The 27,460-nt window shown below is 31.2% G+C and overlaps 2 protein-coding genes across 4 annotated transcripts in view; one reads left to right on the top strand and one right to left on the bottom strand.

Moving 5' to 3' along the window:
- LOC107441631 (Alg13 UDP-N-acetylglucosaminyltransferase subunit) overlaps positions 1–27,460 on the top strand; it is a 76,292-nt gene that overhangs the window by 21,125 nt on the left and 27,707 nt on the right. Inside the window, exon 1 of one of the 3 annotated variants that reach the window (XM_087159865.1) lies at positions 27,235–27,362. The exons of the other annotated variants lie outside the window; for them this stretch is intronic. The gene's annotated coding sequence lies outside the window, so the exon portion shown is untranslated. Of the gene's footprint in view, positions 1–27,234; positions 27,363–27,460 lie in introns of those variants that run through there. 3 annotated transcript variants of the gene reach the window in all.
- LOC107441630 (uncharacterized) lies at positions 72–27,347 on the bottom strand. The gene is made up of 4 exons (XM_016054967.4): positions 26,849–27,347; positions 5,089–5,217; positions 3,160–3,595; positions 72–1,780 (listed from the first exon to the last, which is right to left on the bottom strand). Exons 2-4 carry the CDS (start codon positions 5,175–5,177, stop codon positions 1,739–1,741), a joined length of 567 nt encoding a protein of 188 aa, XP_015910453.1. The 5' UTR covers positions 5,178–5,217; positions 26,849–27,347; the 3' UTR covers positions 72–1,738.

Here is a 27,460-nt window from a genome sequence, read left to right as displayed (position 1 = left end):
TAAATACCAGATGAGTTCTTCGAAAATAAAATTTTAGTACAAAAATAATGCAATAATAATAAAATGAAAACTAAAAAGATAAAAACAACATTTATTTAATTGACAAGAACATAACAGATAGAATCATTATTTCATGTATCATTAATTCAACATCATTTCAACAAATGAGGTGGGTTGGTTATCTAGTATAGGAACATTTTGAACTTCTCTCTCAGGAGTGAAATCAGTCTTATCTTTGTTTCTTCAACATTAAAAAGAGTATAAAAACGTGCCTATTCTCTGATCTAGCGATTAAGAAATTCAATGACAAGTTGTATCAGAATGATTTATAACTGATATTTTTGATCACCTGATCAGAGAATAAGCCTGATACAGAGATGTACAAACTATACGGACAATTATGATGTACAAAAATAAAATCTGGAGATGGAAAAAGTAAATTTACCAAAGCTTATTAGAAATTGTATAGCTTTCCCTCTTTTAGTTTTACAAAATTATTTTGTTAGGGTCTTACTTATTTCTTTTTTTTTCTGTTACAATAACTTATCAGTACTTAAAGTAAACAAAGAATAACATTAAGAATTGACAAACTTATTCGAAATGTCACAACTATCAAATTGAAACTTTTATATAGATTGTATATATTCTACAGTCACAGTTTGATGGGCTGAACTACGATTTGCTATTTAAGAAATGCAAACTATAATAATTTTAGAAACGAAATCGGACAAATACGTAATGCTAAAATAAAAAACTTATGATCTGATTGTCAGATTTCTACATAGTAAGATGCATTTGTATATCCCATGATGTGAAAAATTTTAATATTGTTTTATATTAAGCAATAAATAATCTTTATAACTTTATCTTCATAGAGCTTTATTAATTAAATTAATTTTTTAATTGTATGAAAAAGTGTTTTTTGATTTGCCTGAATAGTTGTGGCACAGATGTGGCAAAATTCGCAACAAATAAAATTCATATTAAGGAGACTAAATTTTCAACGATTCTTCATACCAAATTATTGGAACCATATTCTCCAAATTGCGACTATGCTTCTCCCATATTTTGAGAATCGAGAACCCTAATCCGTTGAATAAAGAGGCCTGTTTGTTCGTATAAAGTATGTTTTTTAAATCTAATTTTTGTAACCAATCGAATCATTAAGATTGCACGTCAGTAGGGGATAATACGATCATTAGTTCAAAAGCTATCTAGGTTTCCATTCTTTATTTTGCACACTGTACATCTCTGTTTTTCGGTAAAAGGGTAGAGATTAGAAAAAAAGAGCAATTATTAAAATGAAAAGCATATTTAAAAACGAAAAGTCACCATCATACTCAATTTCGAGAAATATAGAGTGTCTTGAGGGTTATTTTCTGAAAGTGTATAGCATCAGAAAGCGCCAAGTGGAACTTTTTCGAACTAATAAAACACAGGTGTAATAGTAAAACTGTGAGGCAACAATTTTATACAACACATACTAATTTATGATACTGGAATCAACAGAGATTTGATCGAATAAAACCTTTTCTGTACTACCATGACTACAATTGAGTAAGATCCCGAGCTTCAATTCTTTTCTTTCTGGTTAGAGCGAATGTGGATTCAGCATTCCTTTTTTCCTTACCTCCTTTTGTTTAAAGTTTTCTTTTCACAGAAAAGACTCAAGAGTTTGAAAGATGATTTCTGCTAATTATATAACTCATTAAGAAAACACAAGGTTCTTGAGGCGAATCTATCTTGCTATTGCTTCATAAGGTGGAGGCGGTTCTGTTCCCTAAAAAGAATGGAAATTGTTTTTACTGAAATCTTTAGAATGCATGTTTATGGATAGTTAACTGAATGTAAACAATAACAAGCTTCCTAAAACCGGAAGAAATATAGAAAACTTCCGGTGTATCCCTCCGCTTATGTTATGCTTACGAGGCGATGTGTGAACAGGTTTAATATTCTAGGAAGTTTTGATATTGTGATTTGTATTTAAATTTAAGCGTAAAATTTTACAATTCATAAGAGTTTTCTGTAATTTATAAATTCTAGCAGATCGTGAGTCTAAAACAAATTTAACAAAATTAATATCAAAACATAAATAAAGTGTAAGGTTTGCCACGTTTTGAGTGTTATCCCTTATTTGGCTATATTTGTGTGAAGTTGCACCGTTTGCTATTTTTTGGATAGCATCATAGCAAGCTTGAGGAGTCTACCAAATTCATTTGTTGTTTGTTTCGTTGAAAGTTAGATTGAAAGAACGTTTTATTTTGAGAACACTACAACAAGGTGCGTAGTTATATCTTTCAACAAAAAATAAGCACCTTTTAAGCACTAAAAATATTTTTAAGCACTATATACCAGTAACAAAATGTAAAATAATTTTCAAAGAATTTACATGATCATGATAAAATAAATAGTTTCTGACAAAGAACTTTTTTCTTGATTATATTAGCCACTATAAAAAGATCGAAAGATTTTTCGGTTCGATTTCAGAGGGGGGCAGGGAAATAAATAGCCTGAATATCGTGCAAAATGCAGCAGAGTAGCACATGAAAGTGCAAGAATCTCACCGAGCCTAGCTCAGTATACGCACATGAGGACTCGCAAAGTATTTCGTCAAACATGTAAAATGATTGGCGCCTTTATACGCTACGACCGACGGTACGCTGAAATGCACTGTGTTTGAATGAATTGTGAAAAAGTTGAATGGAACAATGCGAAAACCACGCTTTTGCATAATACGTGGCGAAAATCGACATGGTACAGAAAAAAAACTCACTTTCGAAAAGGGGAAAATCAAGCACTTTTTAAAAACACCCAATAAAAAAAATCACCTTTAAGGGCTTTTAAAAAGTGAAATCGAAAATAAGCACTTTTTAAAAACGCTAAGCACCATGTAGAAGTATAATAATATTGAATAAGTATATTAATACAAGTATATTAATATTTGCCTCCCAAGTGAATACAAAATGTTACATTTATGTCAGCTTCTTGCTTTTATTGAGGCAGCTGTATTCTGCACAGTCAAAAGTGCTATTTTTATGTGGAAAATTTAGATTTATCTGGTTTTTACACATCGGTTCTCAATTACAGTTATTAAATCGACTTCTGAAAGAAAATTGTTAATGTCATTTACATAAATTGTTAATTAGATCAGTAACTTACATCTAAAACAATAACTTCTGGGGCATGAGGGATGCTTGTTGTTACAGATGAGTGAATAGTGGGGATGGCAGTTGTTGTTGGTACTGATAAATGGATGGCAGGAATGACTGGTACTGATGAATGATGGATCGTTGCATGTACTGATGAGTGGACGGAGGGAACGCTTGTTACTGGCATCGTCTGCATTCCTGATGTTGTGGTTCGTGCAGGTTGACATTCGGTACATCGTGTCGCTTTCCCCCTTCTGCGACTTCTTTCGTCAACGCAAACTTCCTGTCTTCGATTTATTCGAGGATTTCGCGTCCTGCGAGACCCGAGAAGGGCTCTCTGAGTTCCATCCTCCATTTGACTTATGGAGGATGGATACCGCCATTCTGGGTGATATGAAGAGCCATTAAGCCTGTTGCATCGACGATCTTCTTGCAACAAACGCCATCTGCAGAGAAAGCAACATGTAAAGAATAATATGAAACATTTTAAAAATTAAACATGTAGAATTATATTTGATTAGTTAATTACGGTTTTTAAAGTGTGCTCTTATAATTTTCCACGTACAAGGGTGAGTTGGCCATAGGTACTGACAATCTTTATATAAAAAGGTGCACATCGCAACAGGTGCATCAGACTTTTTATAAATATGCTCATCGGCTTTACATACGGAGCGTATTATTTTCCAGTAATAATTTAATAGTTTTAGCAGGAATCAGAATTGACTAAACAGGACTTGCAGCGAACGAATGAGATTGGAATATCTAGAGTTTACTCCAACATGCAGCGAACGAATAAGATTGGAATATCTAGATTTTGCTCCAACATGCAGCGAACAAATGAGATTGTAATACCTAGATTTTGCTCCAACATGTAGCGGACGAATGAGATAGGAATGTTTAGATTTTGCTTTAATGGACTTGGGAGATTACATAGAGGTTCTGTTTACATTAAATAAAATCTGAAAAATATAGGCTGAATAATGTCTATAAAATATAGAGTGAATCAGACAATTTATCTATTCTATAACCAAGGTTTTGATTCCAGATGCTCCGGGTATGCTTTTAGGCTTGCTTGCTTTGAGGTGATTCTATAAAGCTGATTTGCGCTTATTGTTATATTGCAGTGCAGGTTGATAAAAAAGATACAAATTAAACAAGAGGCCTACTTAAGAGTTAGTAAGCCACAATGTCATTGAAAATATTAGTCCAAGAATATTTTTTATATCATAAATCAGTATGTTTTTCTGTGCTGATTTAAAGTGCCTGTTTATATCGCAAAATGTTTAGATGCAAATGATTGCGAAAAAAGGATTTTCCATAAATTATGAAGATTGTTTCTAATTTAATAATGTTTGGTGAAAACAGTTAGAGTGGGTATCAAAGGAAGAAAATAGAATGAAATATAAAAAAGTCACTATATCTAACTAAAAGCAATTCTAGAAATTAAGTGCAACTGCAAAACTATAGTTCAAGCTTAACTATCATTAAACTTAATTTGTCAGATTAAAATATAAGTGTAAAATTTTTTATATATTAACCCTTTCCGGCGCAGCAAATTTTGATTAGAAATTTTGGTTAATAAGCAAATTAGTGATTGCGATTGCCAATTCGAAGGAAAGAGATTCACTTGAGCTGCTTGTTGCTTACAAGAGAAGTAGTTAATCGTTTAAAAGCTAACCTTTTTCAGTTTCTAATGGTTTATAAGACTTTTGGAATAAGTGTTTCCAGACTGGCAACACTGCACCGGAAGAAGTTACTCAAAATTAGAATATTTTAAGGCAAAAAAAAAAAAAGATTAACATTTTTATTTAATTTTTTTGCATCAGATTAAGATTTTTTTCTCGAAAACAAAAATAATTAAAGCAAAAAAGTCTCAAAAATACCAAATATAGACTTCAAACTAGTATATTATCTTTAAAAGCTTAAAAAAAATACTTACAACCAATATAGAGCAAAGATGACAGCTGACAAAACGGCAAAACTGACCACTACTATGATTATGATGACCGTTTCGATGGCCACGGGCATCACAGAGCTTTCTGAACATTATACAGTTGTGGGGTTCGATCTGAAAAGGGAGAAATATCAACATTATTTCAATAAAATGTTGGTATAAAAGAATTTTTTTAAAAAATGCATCAATCATTTAAATTATCCGACAATACTATCATACTTAATTTCTTTTTTAGTTTTTAGGAATGCTCACAGCAATATTATATGTGAAATGAAAAGTTCAGAACTGAAGTTATAGAGGGGGTTAGCTGCTCCAATTGTTTGTCAGTTGTTCCAACAGAAGGGCCTTTCTCAGCGCATGCGAAAAAATCAAATATGCGAATTCGAAATACGATTGAGAACCTGATTGGCGATTTTTTTAGCAGGTAAATATACACCAAAGAGCCATTACATTATGACCTTCCTGCTAGTAACATGTAGGACCACCTTTAGCCCTCAAAACTGCTAGCACCCGCCGTGGCATTGATTCCACAAGGTGCTGATAGGTAGTCTGAGGTATCTGGTACCAAGCGCTCACCAACTGGTCCTGCAATTCCCTCACATTGCCAGGGGGTAGCGTGGCAGCACGAATTTGGTTTTCCAAGTAGGACCACAAATGCTCTATTGGATTACGGTCAGGTAAATTTGGGGGCCAAGACATGACTTGAAAGTCACTGGAATGTTCCTCGAACCAATCCAAGACGATTCGACCCTTATGACATGGCGCATTATCCTGTTGGTAAACACCATCCCCCGCAGGAAAAATTGTTGCCATGAATGGGTGAACCTGGTCTGCAACTATGTTCAAGTAGCTTACAGACGTCAGGGATTGTTCTACGAGGATTATGGGTCCTAATGTGCCCCATGAAAACATTGTTCCTGGGCGAGAAACCATGAAAACCTGGGCGAGCCCATTGTTATAGATGGAGGGTGGTCATAGTGTAATGGCTCTTCGGTGTATATTTCACCAATCAGATTCTCATTCACATCTCCAAATTCGTTTGCAGTGTGGACTGTCCATAATGACTGTAACTGCTGTAACTCTTCCAAAAGAAGATCCTTAAAAAATTTGGTAGAGAAAAGAAAAATATTTGTAATAGACATTTTGAGGCAAATTTTTGGTGAAAAATCAGAGCTATTACAACAGTTGAAATATTATAATCATTCTACAAAAATCCGCTGTGAGTAGCAGTGTGAAAATTCCGTGTTTGAAAAGGTTGAAAACAAAAAATATGACGATAAATTCCGGTGAAGAAACAACGGCAGCTGAATTTCTATATTTGTTACATAAACAATTATGATTTCGATTCTTAACCCTAATTCGTGTTGGTTACTGAGTTAGATGACTTTAGTCCTACATTCTGGCATCTGAGCTAGAATTATCAGTACGCAATATCGGCGGGGAGAGATTGCGGCGGGGAAAAAGAATTTTGCGAGAAGAAAAAAATCTTCCTTTTAAATAATAAGAATAAAAAAAAGCAAAAATTTGATGTAAAAACTGAGAAATTTACGTAACTGAACCACCTCAACTGTCTGTTTTATTACAAATTAAATTTTTACAAAGAAGACCTAATTGGGATCTGATTAATTGCTTAAGAAGTTTCGATGAAGGTGAACAATACAATAATACAACTGATATTTGTACCCCTTAATACAACTGAAATTTGCAACACCGTAAAAAATCATCCGAACACAATCTCATTGTTTCAAGAATGAGGAAGTGCACCATGACAGTTATTGAGGATCACACTATCTAAGTGCTCTTGACGAGCATACAAAAACGTGATTAATGATCCCCATTTATCGTGATTTGCAACTCCTTCATGAAAGAATCACGTTAAATGCATTATCTTTATTCCCAATACCGAATACGTCTTCTTTTCCAAGTGAAGTAAATAAAAATATATTGCACAATTTGCCCAGTGCCCTATAGAGAAAGTTTTTCTTTTCTTTTTTGGTTAAAAATGTCTCTTAATTTCTGTATATTTTCCATTATACCTAATTGTTTTGTAATCAAGATTGGACACTTCAACAATTGAAAGACAACCTACATTGTCTTCTAATTATTATCTAAGAAAATCATTAGAAATGCCTCAGAAAAAAAAGAACTTAATCTGTCCCATTCTAGTTCTAAAGTAAACTTTAAACATTAAAAGCAATAAAAGTAATACTACAATTCCTGACTCTACGTTTGTTGCTAACATATTGTTATTAGAAGTTTACATGGATTCTGGCATAAGAATCGATTAGATCCCCATTTATTTCGTGGTTTCTGTAAACGTCAACTCCATATAGTTCCGGTTTTCTAAAAAGGATATCGTTTATTAAAAGTGGCTAGTAATTTCATTTCATAACTAACGCTTTACTCCCTAAGTGCCTTTAAAAAAAAAAGATTTATTAATATTATTTAAAATTTAAAAAAAAATATTTTTAATGATTTAATTTTAAAACAAATTGCATTTGTAGATGTAAACCTATAATCGGATAATAAAAAAGAGGTTATGTCAGGAGGTTTCGTGGTTTCTGTAAACGTCAATTCCATAGAGTTAATGTTCACAAAAAGGATATCATCTATTAAAAGTGCCTAGTAATTTCATTTCATAACTAAAGCTTTACTCACTAAGTGCCTTCCAAAAAACATTATTTTAATTTTTTTTTTAAATATTCCTAAGAATGCTATTTATGAAAATAATGATTTATCGTAAAAAGCAAATATTGTATCAAAAGCACGCATTTTAAAAACGCAATTAAAAATAAAAATTTGTATAAATTTTCTTTAATAATAATAAAAAGTCGACCTTTGTTGGTATACGTTCCAATGGTAAATAGTGTTCGTAACTTTAACCAACTAAACCATGCATTTGGTCGTGAATTGTATCGATTGAGTATGATTACTTTCTTGGGTAACCAATTGGATTATTATGAAGTCAATGATAAAAAAAAAAGCGTAAAGAAGAGAGAAAAATGTCAAACAAATTTGCTTGAACAATTAACGTTCAGAACCAGCACGGTGAATAGAAATTGCTTGGCCAACTTTGATAAGCTATAGCTCCGGAAAGTAAAAAGATAAGCCAGTTATATTTCTTTCTTTCCCTTCTTTTTTGTCACGATAACACATTAAATTTGTATTTTTGTAAGAGAAACTAATTGCAATACACAAAAAACTTGAAAAACTGAACGAAATATGCAAAAAAGGAAGTAAATAACGTATGAAAAAAATTAGTGAAGTAATTCTAATACACTTTCTATAATAAATTCTTCAGTGTTTAAAATTTTTTAGTTGAAAATATTCCCAAAAAATGCTCATCTTTAAATTCTTTTTATAAGAATATTTTGTGAAATATTTGCTTAAAACAATAAAGCTTTTAGCACATACTACTATTTTTAATTGCCTTTATAAATACATTCTTAAGCATTCTGTGATAAAGGGGAAAGCAGTTACCTAAGTTTTAACACTTTATCAATGGGGGCAGATAATGGATTACGATAGTATCTATCACTTAGTTGCCAATTAACGGAATAGTAACCGAGTTCTCGTAACACCCAATTTAACTGAATCAGGTTTTTAGGTAAACTCTTCTTGATAAATGCTACCAGTCTTTGCAATGTTTCAAAAACTAAGATACCAATCAACTTAAAAGAAACACAGCTATTGATAAGGGAAAATACCACTTTCAGCATCTGAAAGGAGACTTGTTTTTCTAAGAAAAGAAATTTCATCAATACAAAAAAGCTAGTGAATTTATCTACATTGTTAGAAACTATATTTACAAGAGTTAATAAAAGGAATTCCGTGAAACGAAACGATGATATCATAGATATTTAATGCAATCGCTTGTCTCGAAAATTTAACAGCATGAGTATTGTAGATTTAGTTTCTACATATACTTTCATTATCAAATAAACTGGTGACATATCAATCACAATTATAATTTGTTGATTTTAGTTTTGAGCACAATTACTTGTTGACAATATTTTTGACCATGAATTATTTGACTATCAATTGTTTATCGACAATATTTTTGCCCATCAATTGTTTATTGACTATGCTTTTGCCCATTTATCAGAAACTTTAATGGAATGAACTAATTAGAAACTAACGTTTTTTTAAATATACAATCAACTCTCTTGATTTACATCCAAAAGATATCTAATAAGTTCATTGGGTCAACTCAAATTATTACCATTATTATTTTTTTACCCATGCAATGGGTATTTTTCCTGTGAATCGTAAATCACGTGATTAGGAATCGCATTTTGTGATATAGGGTCAAAAAAGTAAACTTTTTAACACTATCTTTTTTATGAAAATTGCGTTTTGTAAAGTTTGTATATTGTGAAGTCAACTAGCAATATGTAATTCATAAATCTTGTAAATAAAAATAGCAATATGTAATTCATAATTTTTGTAAATAAAAATCGCAACATGTAATTCTTAAATCCTGTGAATGCGAATTGGAGTGTGTAATGTTTAAATAATGACAAAAAACCACTTTATCAAAAAGTTCCGATATGAAAAAAATTTGTGATATAGCATAGATTAAGTCAAACTTTTAAAACGCTGTTATATCTGTTATTTTATAATATACAGATATAACGCTTCTGCATCAATTAAACACAAAACGTTTGTTACATTTTTGTCTTGACTACCTACAGATTAACTAAAGGTATTTGTATTATTTATTTCACTATAGATAATTACCAACACATATACAGTACGGAAGTTAGTTACGGTAATATTTTGTTTTTATTAATTTCTCACATTACACCTAAAAACGTAACAATTAAATTATCCCTTATGTTCCGATAATTTTGATTTTTTAGGCGTACTCCTAGTCGATTAGGCATTCGATAATTTTTTTAAAATAAATATTTAATGATTTATATCATATGAAATTAATTAGTAAAGCTAAAAAAATAATACTTTAAAACAGGTAGGAAAAAATAATTAAAATTCGCAAAAAAGAATTATCTTTCAGATATTTTCACAAAGGTTTAATAAACGCTGCTAGATGAAATAATCTAGTCATTTTTAAAAATCACAGAATTCCCAAAAAATAAGAGCGCACACCAGAAAATTATGTCCCTTATAATTATATTTCCAGAAAGGCTATTAAGAACTTCATTTTTTTTTTCTAAGTTTCAGCGACATAATTATGACTAATACTTGGCTTGGGGTAAAAAATTATTACAGTTTTACCCTCTAAGTAAGCTATTTATTTAAATTCCACTCTCTTATCTTGACAGAAGAAAAAATCTTGAGAGTATTCAAGTCTAACGCCCTTGGCTGATTTAAAATTACAGCGCATAAAAAAGAGATTATAAACCTGGCAACCCATATGCTCCCTCAACTATGCAACATGTAATTTTGAAAAAATGACATTCAATCGCCATTAAGGACAATCACATAGTTTAAGTAAATCCAGTAACAGTTTTACATTGCTTGTGATTTTTTTCATTGCTTCTCTCATCAAAGTAGTCAAGAATTTTGTCTGCCTGTGGTTCATAACTTTCGAAAACCGAAACATATCCTCAAAATATCACTGATTATCAAGTAACTTAATTAATCTATATTTTAGTCGTGTAAACAGAAATTCATATTAGGCTTTATAATTAAGATTTAGAATTAAATAATTATTTTCATATTAATTTAAGTCTTCAATATTGATAAACTAACCTTAACTTTTGACTTTATTTACTTTTAATTTATTAAGGACGGGGTATTATGGATCTTCTAACGATTAAATTAATAATGATACAGATCCAGCATTTTTCCTGAAAGTATACAACGATCGTTGAAAATTAAAAAAATTGAAGTCTCATATCTCCCGATTTCTCTTAAACATGTTTTCAAGCTAAATTTTAATTGATCCTTAAAACTTAATTAATATTTTAATCCAAAACAGTGATCGAAAAAATAAATAAATAATAAATGGAAAAAAAAAGCTTTCTGAATAACTTTCGTTACATCAATATGATTTTTACGCGAATTTGAAAAACTCATCCTTTTAATTTTAGTTTTATTAAGTACTAGCTGAATACCCATTCTTCGTACGGGGTGAAAAACAAAGCACCCATTAATCAGTCAACCTTTTGCTTCTTTCATAAAAAATATACAGTTTAAGACTTTCTTTGAAAAACATTCGTAAAAGCATACGAAGCCATTCAAATGAATTTTACTATTTAAATTCTTTCTATCATAAAACAACAAATGAATTTTTTTTTCTCGACTTTGCTTTGGTAATAAAGAGGTAACTTTTTGGTAGTTTTTAATCTCTTTATTTTACATCACATTGGGCGGCATTGAACATTCACATTAAATTTGACAGGATAAGCAATTCATTGCTAAATTCTTCTTATAAGACAACGAAAAATAAATCATTCTTCTCTCTACTTTGCTTTTGTAATTAAGAGGCAGTAGCGTAAGCAAGGGAGGGGTTTGAACACCCCCCTTGAGCTCAGACAAAATGGTAAAAATAAAATTTTTAGTAGAAATTATGCGGGAATTATTTTTTAAGACTATATATTTTTATTTGCCTTATGCCTACCATTTTTTCTCACGGTATTTCTCAGAATACTGGAAAAAAAAACATTTACTATAATAGGGTTGTACTTTTGAAACCAAATTCAAGTAATACTGTTATGGACTGGTTCCTTTCTGTTCTGCCAGTCGCGATAGTTTTCGAGACTGGCTGTCATTCGCGAGTTCTTTACGCGATGATTCTGGAATCTTAGACGTTCTGTCATCTTTGGGACAATTCGAGAATTTTGGAGATGCAGTAAAAAATTATATAAAAGGGGGAACGGAGTACAATGTAAGTTTTTCTGTTGTACGGAAATGTGATACTTCCGTTGAAGAAAACGTTTCGAGCATAACAAAATCTGATGAATGTGAAAGAGGCCCTCAAAGTGTTACTTCCCACCCATATGACATTGGATTTTTTTCAGAAGATATTACATGCGAGAAGATATTACATTATGTTCTTAAAACTTAAAAAATCAAATCAAAATTTAACTAAACAATGTTGTCTAAATAAAAAGTCAAAGCTGTCTAGCTGTCTAAATTAGGGAAATAATAGTGCTTTATTACATACTCGAATTTCTTTTAGTAGCTTCAGAAAATTATGAACACCCCCCTTGAAAAAATTCTGCGTACGCCACTGTTAAGAGGATATTTAGTATCGAAGTTTCCGTTTTTGCATTGAAAAACGTCATCAAGTGCACCGCTTTTTGTCTTTTAAAGTTTGCTCATTGTCGTTTTAAATGTCATTATTTTACATCACGTTGTATCAATAGAGGCATTGAACATTCACATTAAATTTGACAGGATAAGCAATTCATTGCTAATACGCTTAATTGCATAATACGTGGCGAAAATCAACAGGGTAAAGGGAAAATTAAACACTTTTTAAAAACACCCAATCAAAAAAGCATCTTTAAGGGCTTTTAAAAAACGATAATCGAAAATAAGCACCTTTAAGCACTTTTTAGAAACGCTACGCACCCCGGATAAGCTATTCATCGCTAAGTAGGGAAACAATTCAGCGTTACCTTTGACGTGAACCAAACAAGAATGAAATCGATACACTTTTTGACACACGAATATTTTATTTTAAAAATTGTTTCTGTTATAAAACTGATCGTGATTTCTGAATAACACTTGGGATACTTTAAAAACAAATCTTAATAACCGAACATTTAATCAACATTCCAACAAACAATCAATTAGTGTCCTTGAATTGGATGCGATTTGAATCGAGATTCCACTTATAAACACTGCCATTGTTTTCGATTGCAGCGAGTTTTTATTATCATCGACTGAAGTCATTATTTTAAACATAGTCGCAAACGTAGATATATAATCAAATGCATTATTGCTTTCATCTTATTTATGGCACAATCTGGAATCCGGCAATACTATTTCAGAAGCACAAAGCGGGATTTACCAACAGGCATTAGCCATTAAAGTAATAGTCGCTCTTCCTTTGTAATTGCGGCTCTTCTAAAGGCATAAAAAACGTGACAAAACGGAAATTACTGTTTGATCTGTTAGTGTCGAACTGTCAGACATTTCCGTTAAGTGAGATTTGAAGGGTAAGTAACGGCTAATGATTCAGGGAACAGGTATTTTGTATCAGTTACAGCGTTGGATTTGTTTTGAAAATAACCAGATCCAAAGCTTTAACAGATTCCAAACATGTGTTGCTGGACTTTTTCTACTTAAATTAACATACACGCGTTAGACGGAGCAAGGACTAGAGTTACATTAACGTCGCATTTCCATGTGGTGGTTTCTTAGTTCTGCTCATAATTTAAAGCTAAATAAGGCGGTGGTAGTAATCAGCCAATCGGCATTTGCAGCACTCTGCTCAACCACCTAACCAGTTTTTTCTTTCTTTTAACTAGGAAACTATCCGGGACATTTGATGCATTTCGAACCATTAAAACACGATCGAAGAGAGCAGTCCGATTAGACACCCAACCTCCAGCACGAGCAATCGAACCCAGGCCCCAAGCATCGGTTGACGCAGACTATAGTGCGACTTTCAGGAGAACTCCTCCAGATACCCGTCTTGCGTCGTGGCGGGTACTATGGTTACGAGGAAAGGTCACTTCGAATATGGGTGTGGGGTGAATAGTTTTGTCTTTATCTTAGCGTAGGTCGTCGTGAGTAAACCAATCGATACCTTCTTTCCTCCATTTCACCCCCATTAGAAATGTGCTCTGACTTGTTACCATAGCAGCAGACAGTCCCAGACTTTAAGTCTGGAGGAGTTCTCCTCAAAGCCGCACTATAAATCTACCGTATAGTTTGTTTGTGTGTGTGCGTGTGTGAGAGAAAGAGAAATATATATATAATGCAGAATTTTTCAATTAAATATGCGCCATATGTATCTGATAATTTATATTAATATTGATGACTTATATTAACCCAGATAAATTGAATTCTTTTTAACTAAAATTTTATTTTTTAAAAATTTAAACCTGATTCTTTTAAAGACACTATAAGACAATTTAAGAAAGTAAAAAGTTATTTAGTTTATCATAAGTTAAATTTTAAAAATATAGTTATAGTTAAAATATTATTAAAAATCAATGCATTTTAAATTATATTGCATTAAAAATTGATGATTCAATACTCGTCGCAAACGTTTGATTCAAATTTTTTAAAATGGAATATCACTGTACTGAGAAACAGGTAAAAAAAATCATAAAATTAATTTCATAATTTTTCTTCCTCTTTTTGTTAAAAATTAAAAATCCATATTCAATACTCCTCTGCATTACATTTCACATTGTTCTTAGTTTGCTTTCTAAAAAAACAATTTTAAAATGTCATTTCGAACGTGCTGTAATTTATTTTACATAAAGTGTTTGCGTAATTTCGCTAAATGAAACTTATTAACACAGCTATATATTTATGCTAAATTTCAAAACTTCAAAAATCAGTAATAAGTTTAAACCAGCTCATTGCAAAAAGCTTTCTAAATAAATCGATGATTTCTTAAAAAATAACATTACATTTAAGTCAATGATTTTTGAAAAAGAAAAAAAAAATCAGCTGATTTAAATCAACGAACTCTACTAAAAAGTGCAGAAGCTACATTAATAGCCATGTTCTATAGTAAATGAAGCAGGATTTCATTGGTACGGGAACTTACAGGTTTAAAAATTTTAAAAAAAGAAGAAGAAAAAAGAAACAGGCATTTCAAAACATAGCAAATAACCTTTCTTTTCCCTGTCTGGTTTCAGACAATGAAACGGTTAGGTCATCGATGAAATTTCAGTATTAGCCTTGGGAAAAAAATGCAAAATTTATTTGACATTTAAGTTCTGAAGAAAAAATAAATAAATGCATTATGTCTCTCTCTCAACAAACTGTCGTCTGAATGAATTATGTGGTCGATGGTCGTATCCTGTGATATACAAAATGGCTTTTGGAAAACACCTACGTGTCATTCAAATTCAGCTTAGCGAAAAGAAATAATTAGTTGCATTTTATGACTTAACTCGGTACAGTTCGAGAAGGGAATAACTAAAAAGGATTCAACTATTTTATTTCGAATAGTCTCTCTCTTTGTTGTATTTATTTAACCAAATCGTGAAGAAAAAAGATTCTTAATCAAAATCACGCCCTTCGTTGTTTATTAGTATAATATGATTTTTGGAATACTAAGAGGCGTTTTATATCTTTATTCTGTTTATATCTAACAACACAAAGCTATGATGAATTGCACAGCGCCATGGAAGAAAAAGTTAAGGAATAAAAAACTCAAGGCTGCCAGAATATCAAAATAAACCTTGGAAAATTCGTTTCGTTATCATGGATTAAGAATAATTATGTAACGAAAGACGCAAGAGCTCTGTCGAATACATCAAAAGAATAATTTTACCAGTATCAGTTCTCGTTTTACAACAACAAATTAATAAAATATCGAAAGTAGAAGAAAGTATCGAAAGGCAGCATCAAAAAAATAAATTAGAGAAAAGTATCGTTTTCTATCTAAACAGAGATTTCCTACTACTCGATACTAAGCATTGAAACAAATGTAATAATACTACTGAAAACTTTGATGGTATTAATACAAAATTTTGATTTATGTTTCAGCTTATTGATACGATAGCAACAATATTAAGATCAAGCAGACCGGCCTGTGTAGGGGGCAGGGAACTGTCCTTGCATCAGAAAGGGTTCGAATCCCTGGCAAGGCATGGATGTTCTTTCCTTCTCTGTACTATCTGTCCTCACTGTGGGAGCGACGTTGGCCTACCTAATAGGGTACCCCTGAAAGAGAGGCCAACAAAATCGTCCTGTAAATGCCTGAATTGACGGATGTTAACACAGGTGGGCATTGGAGAAAGAAAATATTAAGATCAATATTGATTTACAAACAGTTGCCGTCATTTTGCAATGCGCTGGGATAATTGGAATATTTTTTGAAATGAATAACAATTTTTGGATTTATTGGAGTGAGCCCATATACCTTTAGGTTAATCAGAAATTATATCATTCATTGCTAAGTTAGCCTTACTTATTTCAGGCTGTTTGCAAAATGCCTAGAATAGAAAAGATTGTAAATAGCCTTATTAAAAGCTTATTACAATAAGCCATGCAAATCTGATTATACCTTCGTATGTTTTCTCAGTATCCTAAAAGAATATAGGTTGATTAATAAGTCTAAAAAATATCAAGCTTGCAATAACATCAGAGTCGTGAATATTGTAAACAACCTAATTAAAGTTTATTGCAATATGCAGAATTAAATTCAGTGAAATCGAGTCTGATGTCTTCGCACATTTTCTATTTAGCCTAGAGGCATATAGGCTGATTGTAATAAGGCTAAAAATATCAAGCAGATTAGAAATGCATTGAATAGGCCTGGCTAAACTCAATCAGTCGTAAAAATACATATAATTAACCTGGCAGATTGCAAAATACAGTTAACTTTTACAAAACGCTAAATTTTTCAACCAACCTATTACATGCGTATTTTCTTTTAGAACATTTTTCAATAGGTGAGATGGAATTTCTTCTTCTTCAAGAAACGGGCAAAAATTACATCAAAGACTAGACCTAAAACTTCCAAGTTTTATTTCTTTCATGATATAGACAGCTTATTTATCCTTCGAATATTGAAATTGTAGTTAAGGAGCAAACAAATCTTTACAGCCTGGGGGATTATTTTAAGTACTAAATGTCAGTCTCATTTGTAAATGAGCGAAAGGTCAATCAGCGGAAACAGGAATTTTTGATGTCATTTATACAAACAGGTGTGCTTGTTCCACCCCAGGTCAAAAGTCGAAAATAGTTGCCTTCATGAGAGAATCACGTTTTGAATCTTTATTTAGTGAAATAAAATCGCTGATTTAAAAAAAATAAATAAAAAAAGATAAATAAAATTATCTGATTGAAATTAAGTTTAGCTTCTATTTAACAAAGAAAATTCGAAATTCTTATTCCCTTTCATAGATTTATGGAAACATTTTGAAATTAATGCATTTTAAAATAATTTACTTCTATCAGAGATTAATATTATCTGATTGAAGGTAAGTTTTGTTATTATTAAATTTTCTTATAAAATAAACTCAAAATGCCAATTCATTTCTATAATGGGATACCTGCAAGTGACGTAGTGTGGGTACCTCGAACCTGAATGGTTGTTAAAACGTGGCTTTGATTACGTTAGCAACTGTTCTTTCCATCCTATTTCGAGTTAACGTACCCCGTCAAGCATCAATTCTCATAAGCGATACATTCATTAATCCTTCACAATGATTTTAGTTCTTTCAACATATATGGTGAAAGAACTGAATCCACCATATATATATATATATATATATATATATATATATATATATATATATATATATATATATATATACACACTTCCTTCTTACATAACACCATAGAGAAAGACAGGCACGAAGCCATGTAGAACATAAACAAACTAATTATGCATTGAAGTTGCCAGGTACAGAAAACAAAAATATATAATGTGTAACAATAAAATGCATAAACAAATAATAAATCTAAGAAAGAATTATATTTCAACAAATTAAATGTGAGATACCGCGCTGTATTTAATTAACTGGGTGTTGGATTGTTCTTGTTTTCCAGTGCCATTTATGGGCAAGAATTCGACTTCTGCCACACCCGCACGTCACACCCGTTCATAAGGAGGACCCATTCATTTATCCACAGATCGTAATTTTGACCTGAACTAGCAAAAGATCAATCTCCAATCCAGTACCCCCAGAGGTATAATTAGTTATGGGAACATGGAGGACTTTGTTACCCAACAGATATAACGTGTACCAGTAATCATTATAAGGGAAGTCTTCGGCCGGCTGGAGTCGAACTCCCATTCTCACGAACTTGAGTCCAGATCCCTACCAACCAGGTTATCCTGGTCAAGAAATTTGCTTGATTGAATATACGAATTTTAGCAGTAGCTGGCAGCAAAAAGTTGACACAAAAAGATGCAACGAGTTGCCCATTATTAGATTAGGGGAAAGGGAGTTTGTATAAGATATCGAAAAGGGATCGAAGTTTATTTTCGTAATTCTGTCATCAAATTTACTTTTCAATAAAACATAATGTTCAATGATACTCAATGTCTCAAAAAGAATTATAAAAGTATTATGCATGTTTATCAAAACCTTCGGTCTTTTAAATTTTTACAAAGTGATTGTTTTAATTTTTACTAAGATTTTATTAAATTTTTGTTAAAACTAGAAAATTTTAACAAGATTTTACTAACTCTTTAAGTAATTAAAATATTTCATTAATTTTTTTAATAATTATTACTAGTTTTCATTCTAGTTAACAACATGTGTATATGTTACAGATTTCCTTAAAGCATTTTCTGCTAAAGTGGCGTAGTTGGAACAGTTTTGTCAAAATATTTTCATGAAATTATTTTCAAGTTTTTTTCAAGTAGTTAAACTGGCCACATCATCAGTGATATTTAGCATAAGTATAACAGAATAAAATAGAAAAAAAAAAAATAAAAACTTTGCAATAACTCCCACTCTTTTATATTTTTTTAAACATGTTTTCAATTTTATTTATGAGTCATAAAGATTTCACATTCGATGAAAGAGTTTTTACAGAATTGATTTTCTCTATTTCGTTTGACATCATAAATTTTTACTATGATATTAAAACATTGATTGTTTCTGGAAAGTCTTTATCCTCATAAACCATTTCAGTATCCAGAAAATTCGAAGCTTCTTAGGTTGGATTCGATTATGAAATACTTTCCAAATAACATAATTTTCTGATCGATTTGATACATACAATTGAATTTGTTAGAGCAATGATCTAGTTTCAAAAAATAACAGGATTGTTTCGAATTCTTTTTGATATGATATGTGAATAATTCTCAGAGAATCATACTATTACGACTTCTTTGAATGAGCATGCATGAAGACATACGACATTTCCAAGCCAACAATGCAAATTGGGAAAATGGCTGTGACTCATGACTGCGTTTTTAACACTATGGATCAGAATAGATAAAAAATGCGACCCATTACAAGTAATATATAAAATTATCAATTACTTATAAAAGTGGTTAAAAATAACCATGAATGCAAGTAATCATGATTTACGATTACAAGTAAATCATGATTACATTACAAGCAGCTAATAATTATTGATAATGTAATCTTAAAAAAAAAAAAAAAAAAAAAACTATTAACGATAGTTGGTAATTTAATCCCGATTACCAGCACACTCAAAATTTATAATTATAAGTAGTTGGGGCAATAAGTTAATATGACAATTGTGCTTGTAAATCAATGTTTGAATTACATCATTGATTACAAAAGTAAGATAAGAGTCTAGTTAAGGATAAGATTATATATCAGTGATCACACTATAACGATTACAAGTAATCATAATATACCTACGATTACTGGCAAATATAATTTCAAGTAATCTTGATTGCTTTGTAAATGAGATTATGAAGTAATTGTGCTAATTTTATACCTAGATTAATTCCGTATCACAAATCGCATTCTCATTTAAGGGATATGAGACACTAGTTTGATATGGTTTAAAAGTATACTAAATTTTAGAGAAAATAAATATGAGAGAATTAACGAAATATGTATTAGAGAATAAGCGAACCAATGCGACAAAAATTTGATGGACGATAACAAATCTTCATATCAACGATTGAATGAACTAATAATGAATGAACAAATCGGTAAAAACAGAGACAAAGAACGATCTTATCAATAAAGTTATGAGAGAATCATTTAATGAGAAAAACAATGGATAAGTAAATTAATTAATCAGCATTAGTAGATTAGTAGAGAAATTAAAAAAAATTAGTTTATATCAATGAATGAGCGTATCACTACATTAGAGAATTAATGATTCACTCATCTGCTAATCATACACCTTCCTTGATTAGCAGATCCTTTAACTCTCTCAACTATCGATTCACTGATGCATTGCTTCTTTGATTCACTGATTTGCCCATTCAATGATTCATACACCCAATGATTAACTGATTCGGTTTCTCATCAATTCACAGATTTGTCGATTTCCTAATTCGTTGAATCACTCAGACATTGAACGCTAATCATATACACCCAATGATTAACTGATTCGGTTTCTCATCAATTCACAGATTTGTCGATGTCCTAATTCGTTGAATCACTCAGACATTAAACGCTAAATCATATAAGTTAGATTCTTGACTCCGTTGTTTTTAATCAGCGCTGTGGAGGTGATGTTTTATCCATAAAACGCATTTCATTTACAAAGTTGCTACACCTTTAAAAATTTATCTAATTTTGTAATATTATTGTGTAAATAATAAGGTTTCTTTTTTAATATATAGAAATTTTTAAAATTCTAAACAATTCTGTTTAAATTTTTATTAAGAAATTGTTCTCTTGATTCTGAAGTTCTAAAATGTATATTATTAACACTTAATACCAGTAGGTGAATTCAAAATGTTTTGAACAAAAATAAGATTAAAAAAAAATTAGTTATGATAATTTTTTAACTTAAGTTAACCAGATTATTTATTTTATCAAGAAAATACAATTAGAATTGAAGAAAATAATTGGTAGAAGTATTATTTTTTTTGCATCGTGATGGTACGATTACTTATTTGATGCATACCCGGTATGAACCAAGGGAACAAAACAAAATGGCGCTTCCGAATTTTTATGTTATAGAAAGAAACGGCTCCAAGGTCTTTTAAAACACGATCCTATATTTGTTTGAACTGTTTTTATATCTCATTCACCTCAAGCAGTTGTTCTCGAAAAAAAAACAGTTGAATACTTAAGAAATGTACGCGGTTCTGTACAACAATTAAAATAAAACTTTTTTCTGAATACAATTGAATGCCTAACTCATTTTTCCAAAAGACAGTTACTCGTATTTATAAAACAGTGAGGTATAAATATGTGATTTCAATAACAACTTAGCATTCTGCCGAGGGCTTTTATCAAGGCCCAATTACTGATGGTAATAAAAACCTTTAATGCAGTTGTTTTTTTCCTTCCAAGATAATAAAAAATAAATAAATCTTGCATTATAGATTGAAATTTTTTTTTTTTTTAAATCTGTGGTTACTAAATGTCGCAATACCAAATCTGTAAAAGCAAATTTAATTTTAAAAAATGTAGCTTTAAATTGAGAGAGAAATAGGAATTTTTGCATTAAGATACTAAACAAGTTTCAATAAAACGAAAATAATTTTCTTTTTACAAAAAATCTAATTCTTTTTTATTTAGCCCCCCCCCCCAATTTTCTCTCTCTCTTTAATTGCATTTATTTTGCATTTTTTTGAAATCAGAACAAAATTTACTTCGATCTATATTTCTTTAGGTTCCAAATGCCAGGTTCACATTAAAAAAATCATTCTTTTTCCAAATGAAGTGTTTTCACAAGTATTACAAGCACAAATATGAATGATTTACAACAAACTCTCAATTATACGGAGAATTATCCGTAATTTCATTGTGCAAAACTCTGGCGTGCCAACACATACAGCGAATGTTACTAGTATTTTATTCATAGGCGAATCTTTCTTATTATATATTAAGTGTAGACAATTCTTAACACAAGATTTAGTCTCCCCATGAGATTCCATGGTATTTATATCATGATATTTTGTTAACATGGAATTCTGAAATTTGTCCCACGATATTTTAATCACCAGAAATTCTGTCGCCGCGATATTCCGCGAAATGACTTTTAGAAAAAATTTATAAATATTCCGTTGTTTCTTAAATTACATTGTCACTCATAATAAAGAATTTTTTTTCTTTTGCAAATAGCAACGCACCAAGGGAAGAGAACAGTGCAGTGAAATAATTTATGCCCACGCTATTTGCGACAAGTACTCGTTTATGAATTACATAGTATATAAAAAAAAAAGTTTCACCTTTTGTTCCCTGTCACGGTTATGTGAATGCTTTATGTTCTTCTTCCATACTCTGTTGGTATTGAAATCATCGTGAACACTTGTGGTTTAAAAGTAATACTGCACGTTCTAAACCCAGGAGAGAGAGGGGTGGGGCGTGTCATGTGCTTACTCGAAGACGGTGAGAGTTTTGATAACATTGTCTTGATACACGCAATTATTTACACATGAATGTTCCTCACTTATGAGTTCCGAAATGAACCGCTGATGTAGGAATAGAACATCCTGTTGAGTCGATTCAATTTTTAAGCAAGTTCGGTAGTCGTATCCAGAATCACATCAGTTAGAGCAGTGTTCCCCAACCTTTTTTAACACCGCGGACCTTTCAACGTAGGGGGGACGACGACGTTGATTGCTTATATTTTAGATTATTTCGATTTATTAATTTTAATTTAATTGTATTTAAACATGCCTTCAAAATAAAATACAGTTACACCAAAAAATAAATATAAAGTGATATAACATTTTAACTTACTAGAACGTCAAATCAATGAGAACCCTGAGCTTGTTTTTTTGCAATGAGACGGTTCCACCTGGGGTTAATCGGAGACAATGACACCCAAAGTGTGTTGCTTATGTCCAGTTTATTCCGTTGCTTTGTTTTGGTTGCTGCTACTGTTTTTCATTAGTTCCAATGTAAATTTCGCGCCGCGCTTTCGTGTTTTATTTATGATATTTACAGTTATGAAATACTACTATTTCAACTCTATGGTTCAGACAGCTTGTGAAAGGTCCGGTTTTCGTGAAATTGTGAAAAAATTACTCACATTCTTTCAACCAGGGTCCTGCTTTTATGAATTTGCGCAAATAGGGTCCGGTTATTGCAAAGAACTTTTTCAAGGAGTTTTTAAATTGTAAATAGATACAATAATATGCTCGGCACTGTAAATTTATTATAAAAAAATTAAATTTTCAAAAATAAACAGCAATTGCTGCTTCTAAATTAGAAATGCAACATACAAATATATGGTATTTAGCTGAATGCAGAATATTCATTTCGGACGAATAATGGAAGAATCGTCTGACGAAGACAAAACTTTTTTCGTTTACATCCATCCTTCTTGTTTTCTGCCCTGGGAAGGGTTTATTCAATTAACAAAACAATATTGAATATAAACAAATTTGTGAAAGGTCCGATTAAAAGAAAAATCATTTTGTAAAGTTCCGTTTTTAAGTTAAAATATTTTGTGAAGGGTCCGTTTTTATGAAAAGATATTTTGTGAAGGTTCCGTTAATGGACACAAATTTCTTCTAAACAGACCCCTGATACTAATATCCATTTAAAATTAAAAATTCTTGTCTTCTAAAATGAAATAATAATTGTGATCCGTTCTCACCATAGTTTTTTAAAAGCGAATTTTACAAAAATAATAGTAATAAATAATATTTCGAAATGACTGTCGTATTTGTTAGCTAGCTGTTTACTGTGGTAATAAATTAAAATAGACTAATACCATATAATATTCTACTCACAGGAATTACCATGCGAAAACGTAATTTTTGATCTCCTGTTCTGAAGACAAATTCTAAATACAGCACCAATCATATGTGCCATTTTGTTTAAAAAACATTCCCATTCTTTAAAAACTAAAAATTTATCAAAAAAAGAAAAATCAAATTTTTATTATAGAAAAAACAAAATGACCACATATATAAATTCCAAATGTTCTCATCCTTCGAAGATGGATGTGATTATAAAAATGAAAATTTCGACGCCATTATTGACCGATATTACATTACATGTATTACTTACTGATAATAACAACTATAAATTTATTTTAATGCATATTTGCTTTTAATATCTATAATCTTTTCAAAAAATTTGCATAAATGCATTCGCAATGAGCAATTTGTTTGGTACATAATCATTCATAGAAAATTAAGGCACATGACAGTTGAATAGTGGGATAAAGACGGAGAAAGAATTAAAATGATGTAATAAAGATTAGCAAAAAGCATTGTATTAGTTCCAGACATTAAATAAGTTAACTGCTTTTTGTACTGTTTATTCATATTAACTTCGGACTGTATTAAAAATGAAAGATTCAATACGAGAGGAAGTTCTTTTCAACATCAACTATTTTCTAAAACTAAATATGCAAAATTATAAAATAAATTAAAATGTACTATGCACTGATGGAAAAAAACACGCCTAACTTTTGATCTACAGTACATAACTTTAACTACTTAACCTTACTATAACTTTAACTAATAATAACTCTTGATCTATACTACACATCGCATTATTACGTCTCATAACTCAATAGGTTCGAAGACCTCTTTCGATTCCCTATAAATAATTTTTTTTCTCTAAAAATTACATGGGGCAAAATTTGTATAACTTACAATGGGATACCTGAGAAAGACGTAGTGTGGGTATCTCGATCCTGATTGGTTGTTGAAAGGTGGCATTTGTTTACGTTTGCAACTGTTCTTTCCATTCTATATCGAGTAAAACAAGCCTCTCAAGTAACAATTCTCTTAAGTGACGCATTCCATATTTTTTCACAGAGATTTCAATTCTTTCACTATATATTTCTTACTTAACACAAAGACAGAAACGAAGCCTTGTAGAAAATAAATAAATTAATTATGCATTGAAGTTGTCAGGTGCGCAAAGCAAAAATATATAAAATATAAAAGACAGTAAAATATAAAAGATATAAACAAATAAAAATCTAAATTAAGTAAATGACAAAGACGATAAAGAATTATATTTTAACAAATTCGATGTGTGATACGGGGCTGTATTTAATTAACTTTGCGTTAAATAACATCCTAATTTAGGTGGAGAAACTGAGTTCAACTTTAAGACGCCCCGTTTTCCTTACAAACTATCAGCTGGAGCTGACGTCGTAGGTCACATGTGTGGGTATCCGTGAACTTCTTCTTCTTGAAGAGCCAGTACCCAATTCGAAATGTTTTCTAGCCATTTGTAATTAAAATGATAAACATAATTTTGGCATGGAGTGATTTTTGGATAAACAACTTTTATAATTGAGAGCAAAAAAATTTTGTTGTTGTTGTTATATTGGTTTGGATGCTTGGTTTCAGAAATAAATTGAAATAGGCAGAAAGTGCAGTTAACATTAAGAGGCTGTAAACGCGAAAATCAACGTATTAACAAGATCTTTCTGTGTGTGTGTGTGTTTAGTTCAGAACCTAAATGTAACAAAATAAAGAGGCCCCAAGTGAAAAATGCCAACGCCCAAGCTAGTCTAGAGTAATACCGTGCGTTGCAATTACATTTTATCGAAATCTAGTGCAAAGAAGTTTAAATATATTAATTTTGTTTCATTTTATAAACGCTGTTGAACAGCCGATCCAATTTTGAGTTTACGACTACGAATGTTCAACATCGTAGCAACGTAATTTTGAAACCAATCCAGAAGACAAGGGAACTCCTGGATCAAGTATTGGGGGAAAGTTTGTCTTCGTGGAGGGCTTTTTGCTAGAACTAACCCGCATTTGCGTAACATGGTGATGAAAACCTTCCAAGGTTAGCCTGACTGGAAGGGGACTCTAACCCACGACCTGATTATTGCTGAGGATATTTTTACGTCAGCACTGTGGTCGGTGCGAGCCGGGTGCAGAATTCGTATTGACCATCAGCCATTTCTGGGATTCGAACCCGGTTCACCTCTTTGGGAGGCGAACTCACTATCCCTTGAGTTACCACGGCTCAAAAATATGTTGATACCCATAATAATACGATACCCATTATAAATATACCAATAGACGTTGCGTCGGCTGCATGGCACATGCCTCTCCTCCTCAAAAAAAAATGTTTTTTGTTTTGTTTTATTTCTTCACGCTACGCCTATGACTGTGCCAAAAAAATTCAAATAAACTTACCATTTTATTAGAGGAGAGTTGACTTGTCTAGGACTGCATTTTTTGCCGATGTATTTCAGTAGGAGATGTTAGAGAATAATTATAAACGAGCGTCATATCTCACTTTACTATGACGGCCATTCGTTTATCCTTAGTTTGCAAAATGATATCTTTTAACGATTCATGAATCACGTTATAACGAGTTAATTCATAGATAGAACAAAAAAAGCGGATCAGTGCATCGGATGTTGAAAAAACGTTCGTAATTAGATTTTTTTTTAAAAAAGGCTTATTAATTTGCAATTCTTTATTGTGTTTACGGATAGTTGAAATCATATACCATTGAAAGTGCGAGAGTTTCTCGCTGGTTCTTTGGTATTTTCATTCATAAACCTATCGGGAAATAAATAATTGGGTAATAGTAAATTTATTCAATGAAATATTTTGTCAAATGTCTGTAATGTAACTATATACACATAATTAATAATATTTACATTATTTTACTATATTTCAATGGTAATCGTAAAAATTTACTATTAATTTTTTACGATTGTACAATTGACTAATGGTTATATATATATAACCTATGTAATATTATATATATATACATATATATATATATATATATATAAGTTAAATGAACAATTAACTTATTAATTAAATATAATTATTAATTATAAACTTATTATTTTTCTTTGTTTTTCTCTCTTTTTTATAATCATTTTGGTCTTTATTGTGATTTATATATACATATAATTTCCATCGTACTGAAAAATAAAAATAAATCACAAATTGACATATTTTTTGGTGTAACGTTAATGTTTTGTGGGAATAAAAAGTTGTAAACCACTATGTTCAAACACTTTTCACATTTATTTATTAAAATTTAATTAAATTAAAAAAAAGAAGCTCACTTACCCTAAAACACTGCGCAGTGGAAAAAATCTTTACGATTCATTTTGATGGTGATCTAAACACTGAAAGCAAACAAATGTAAACCATCTTCCAAAGTCAGAGGCGCACCTGCGTTATACGTTCTAAATGCCTCCGGGCACTGAATTAATAAAAACAAAACAGAAAGAGCAAGCTAGTAGTGAGTCATTCACAAAAACGAATTACCAAGGTGAGAGACAAAACAATCTCTCTAAAAACTTTTTCCTCGTTGAATTACCGATTTCTCATGAAAAGACGGAGTTAGAATCAAAACAACCAGATAATCAATCGTGGGAGAAATCAGGTAATTAAAACAGAAGATGTTCTGATAAAAACGAACAAAGCATTCGAGAACACGCGATGTTCGTGATGCTCTTGACTTGCTGTCTATTTTTCTAGCTGTGGTTGTGAAGTTGGTTGACTTTCGGGATAAAGTTTACCAGGTGATTCGATATATCCACCAGGTGGCGTTTCGGCCGTGAACTTTCTATCTCAAAAGGTAATTGCTGATGAGAAACTTGGTTAAAGCAAGTGAAAGTTAGCACATTTCTCTAGAAAAATATTTATTACTTATATTGAAGGTTAATAGAGCGCGAT

The sequence above is a fragment of the Parasteatoda tepidariorum genome, chromosome 3, assembly GCF_982258835.1.
Source record: "Parasteatoda tepidariorum strain Cologne lab strain chromosome 3, Ptep-v5.0, whole genome shotgun sequence".
NCBI classification, from domain to species: Eukaryota; Metazoa; Arthropoda; class Arachnida; order Araneae; family Theridiidae; genus Parasteatoda; species Parasteatoda tepidariorum.
The sequence above is the reverse complement of the archived record's forward strand: the minus strand, read 5'-3'. Positions and strand labels throughout refer to the sequence as shown.

Coding starts and splice junctions, on each gene's coding strand:
- LOC107441630 (XM_016054967.4), bottom strand. CDS start 5,177: ATGCCCGTGGCCATCGAAACGGTCATCATAATCATAGTAGTGGTCAGT. Junction 3,596..5,088: donor ATCTTTGCTCTATATTGGTT/GTAAGTATTTTT, acceptor CTTTCTCTGCAG/ATGGCGTTTGTTGCAAGAAG. Junction 1,781..3,159: donor CAGAAGTTATTGTTTTAGAT/GTAAGTTACTGA, acceptor CATTCTTTTTAG/GGAACAGAACCGCCTCCACC.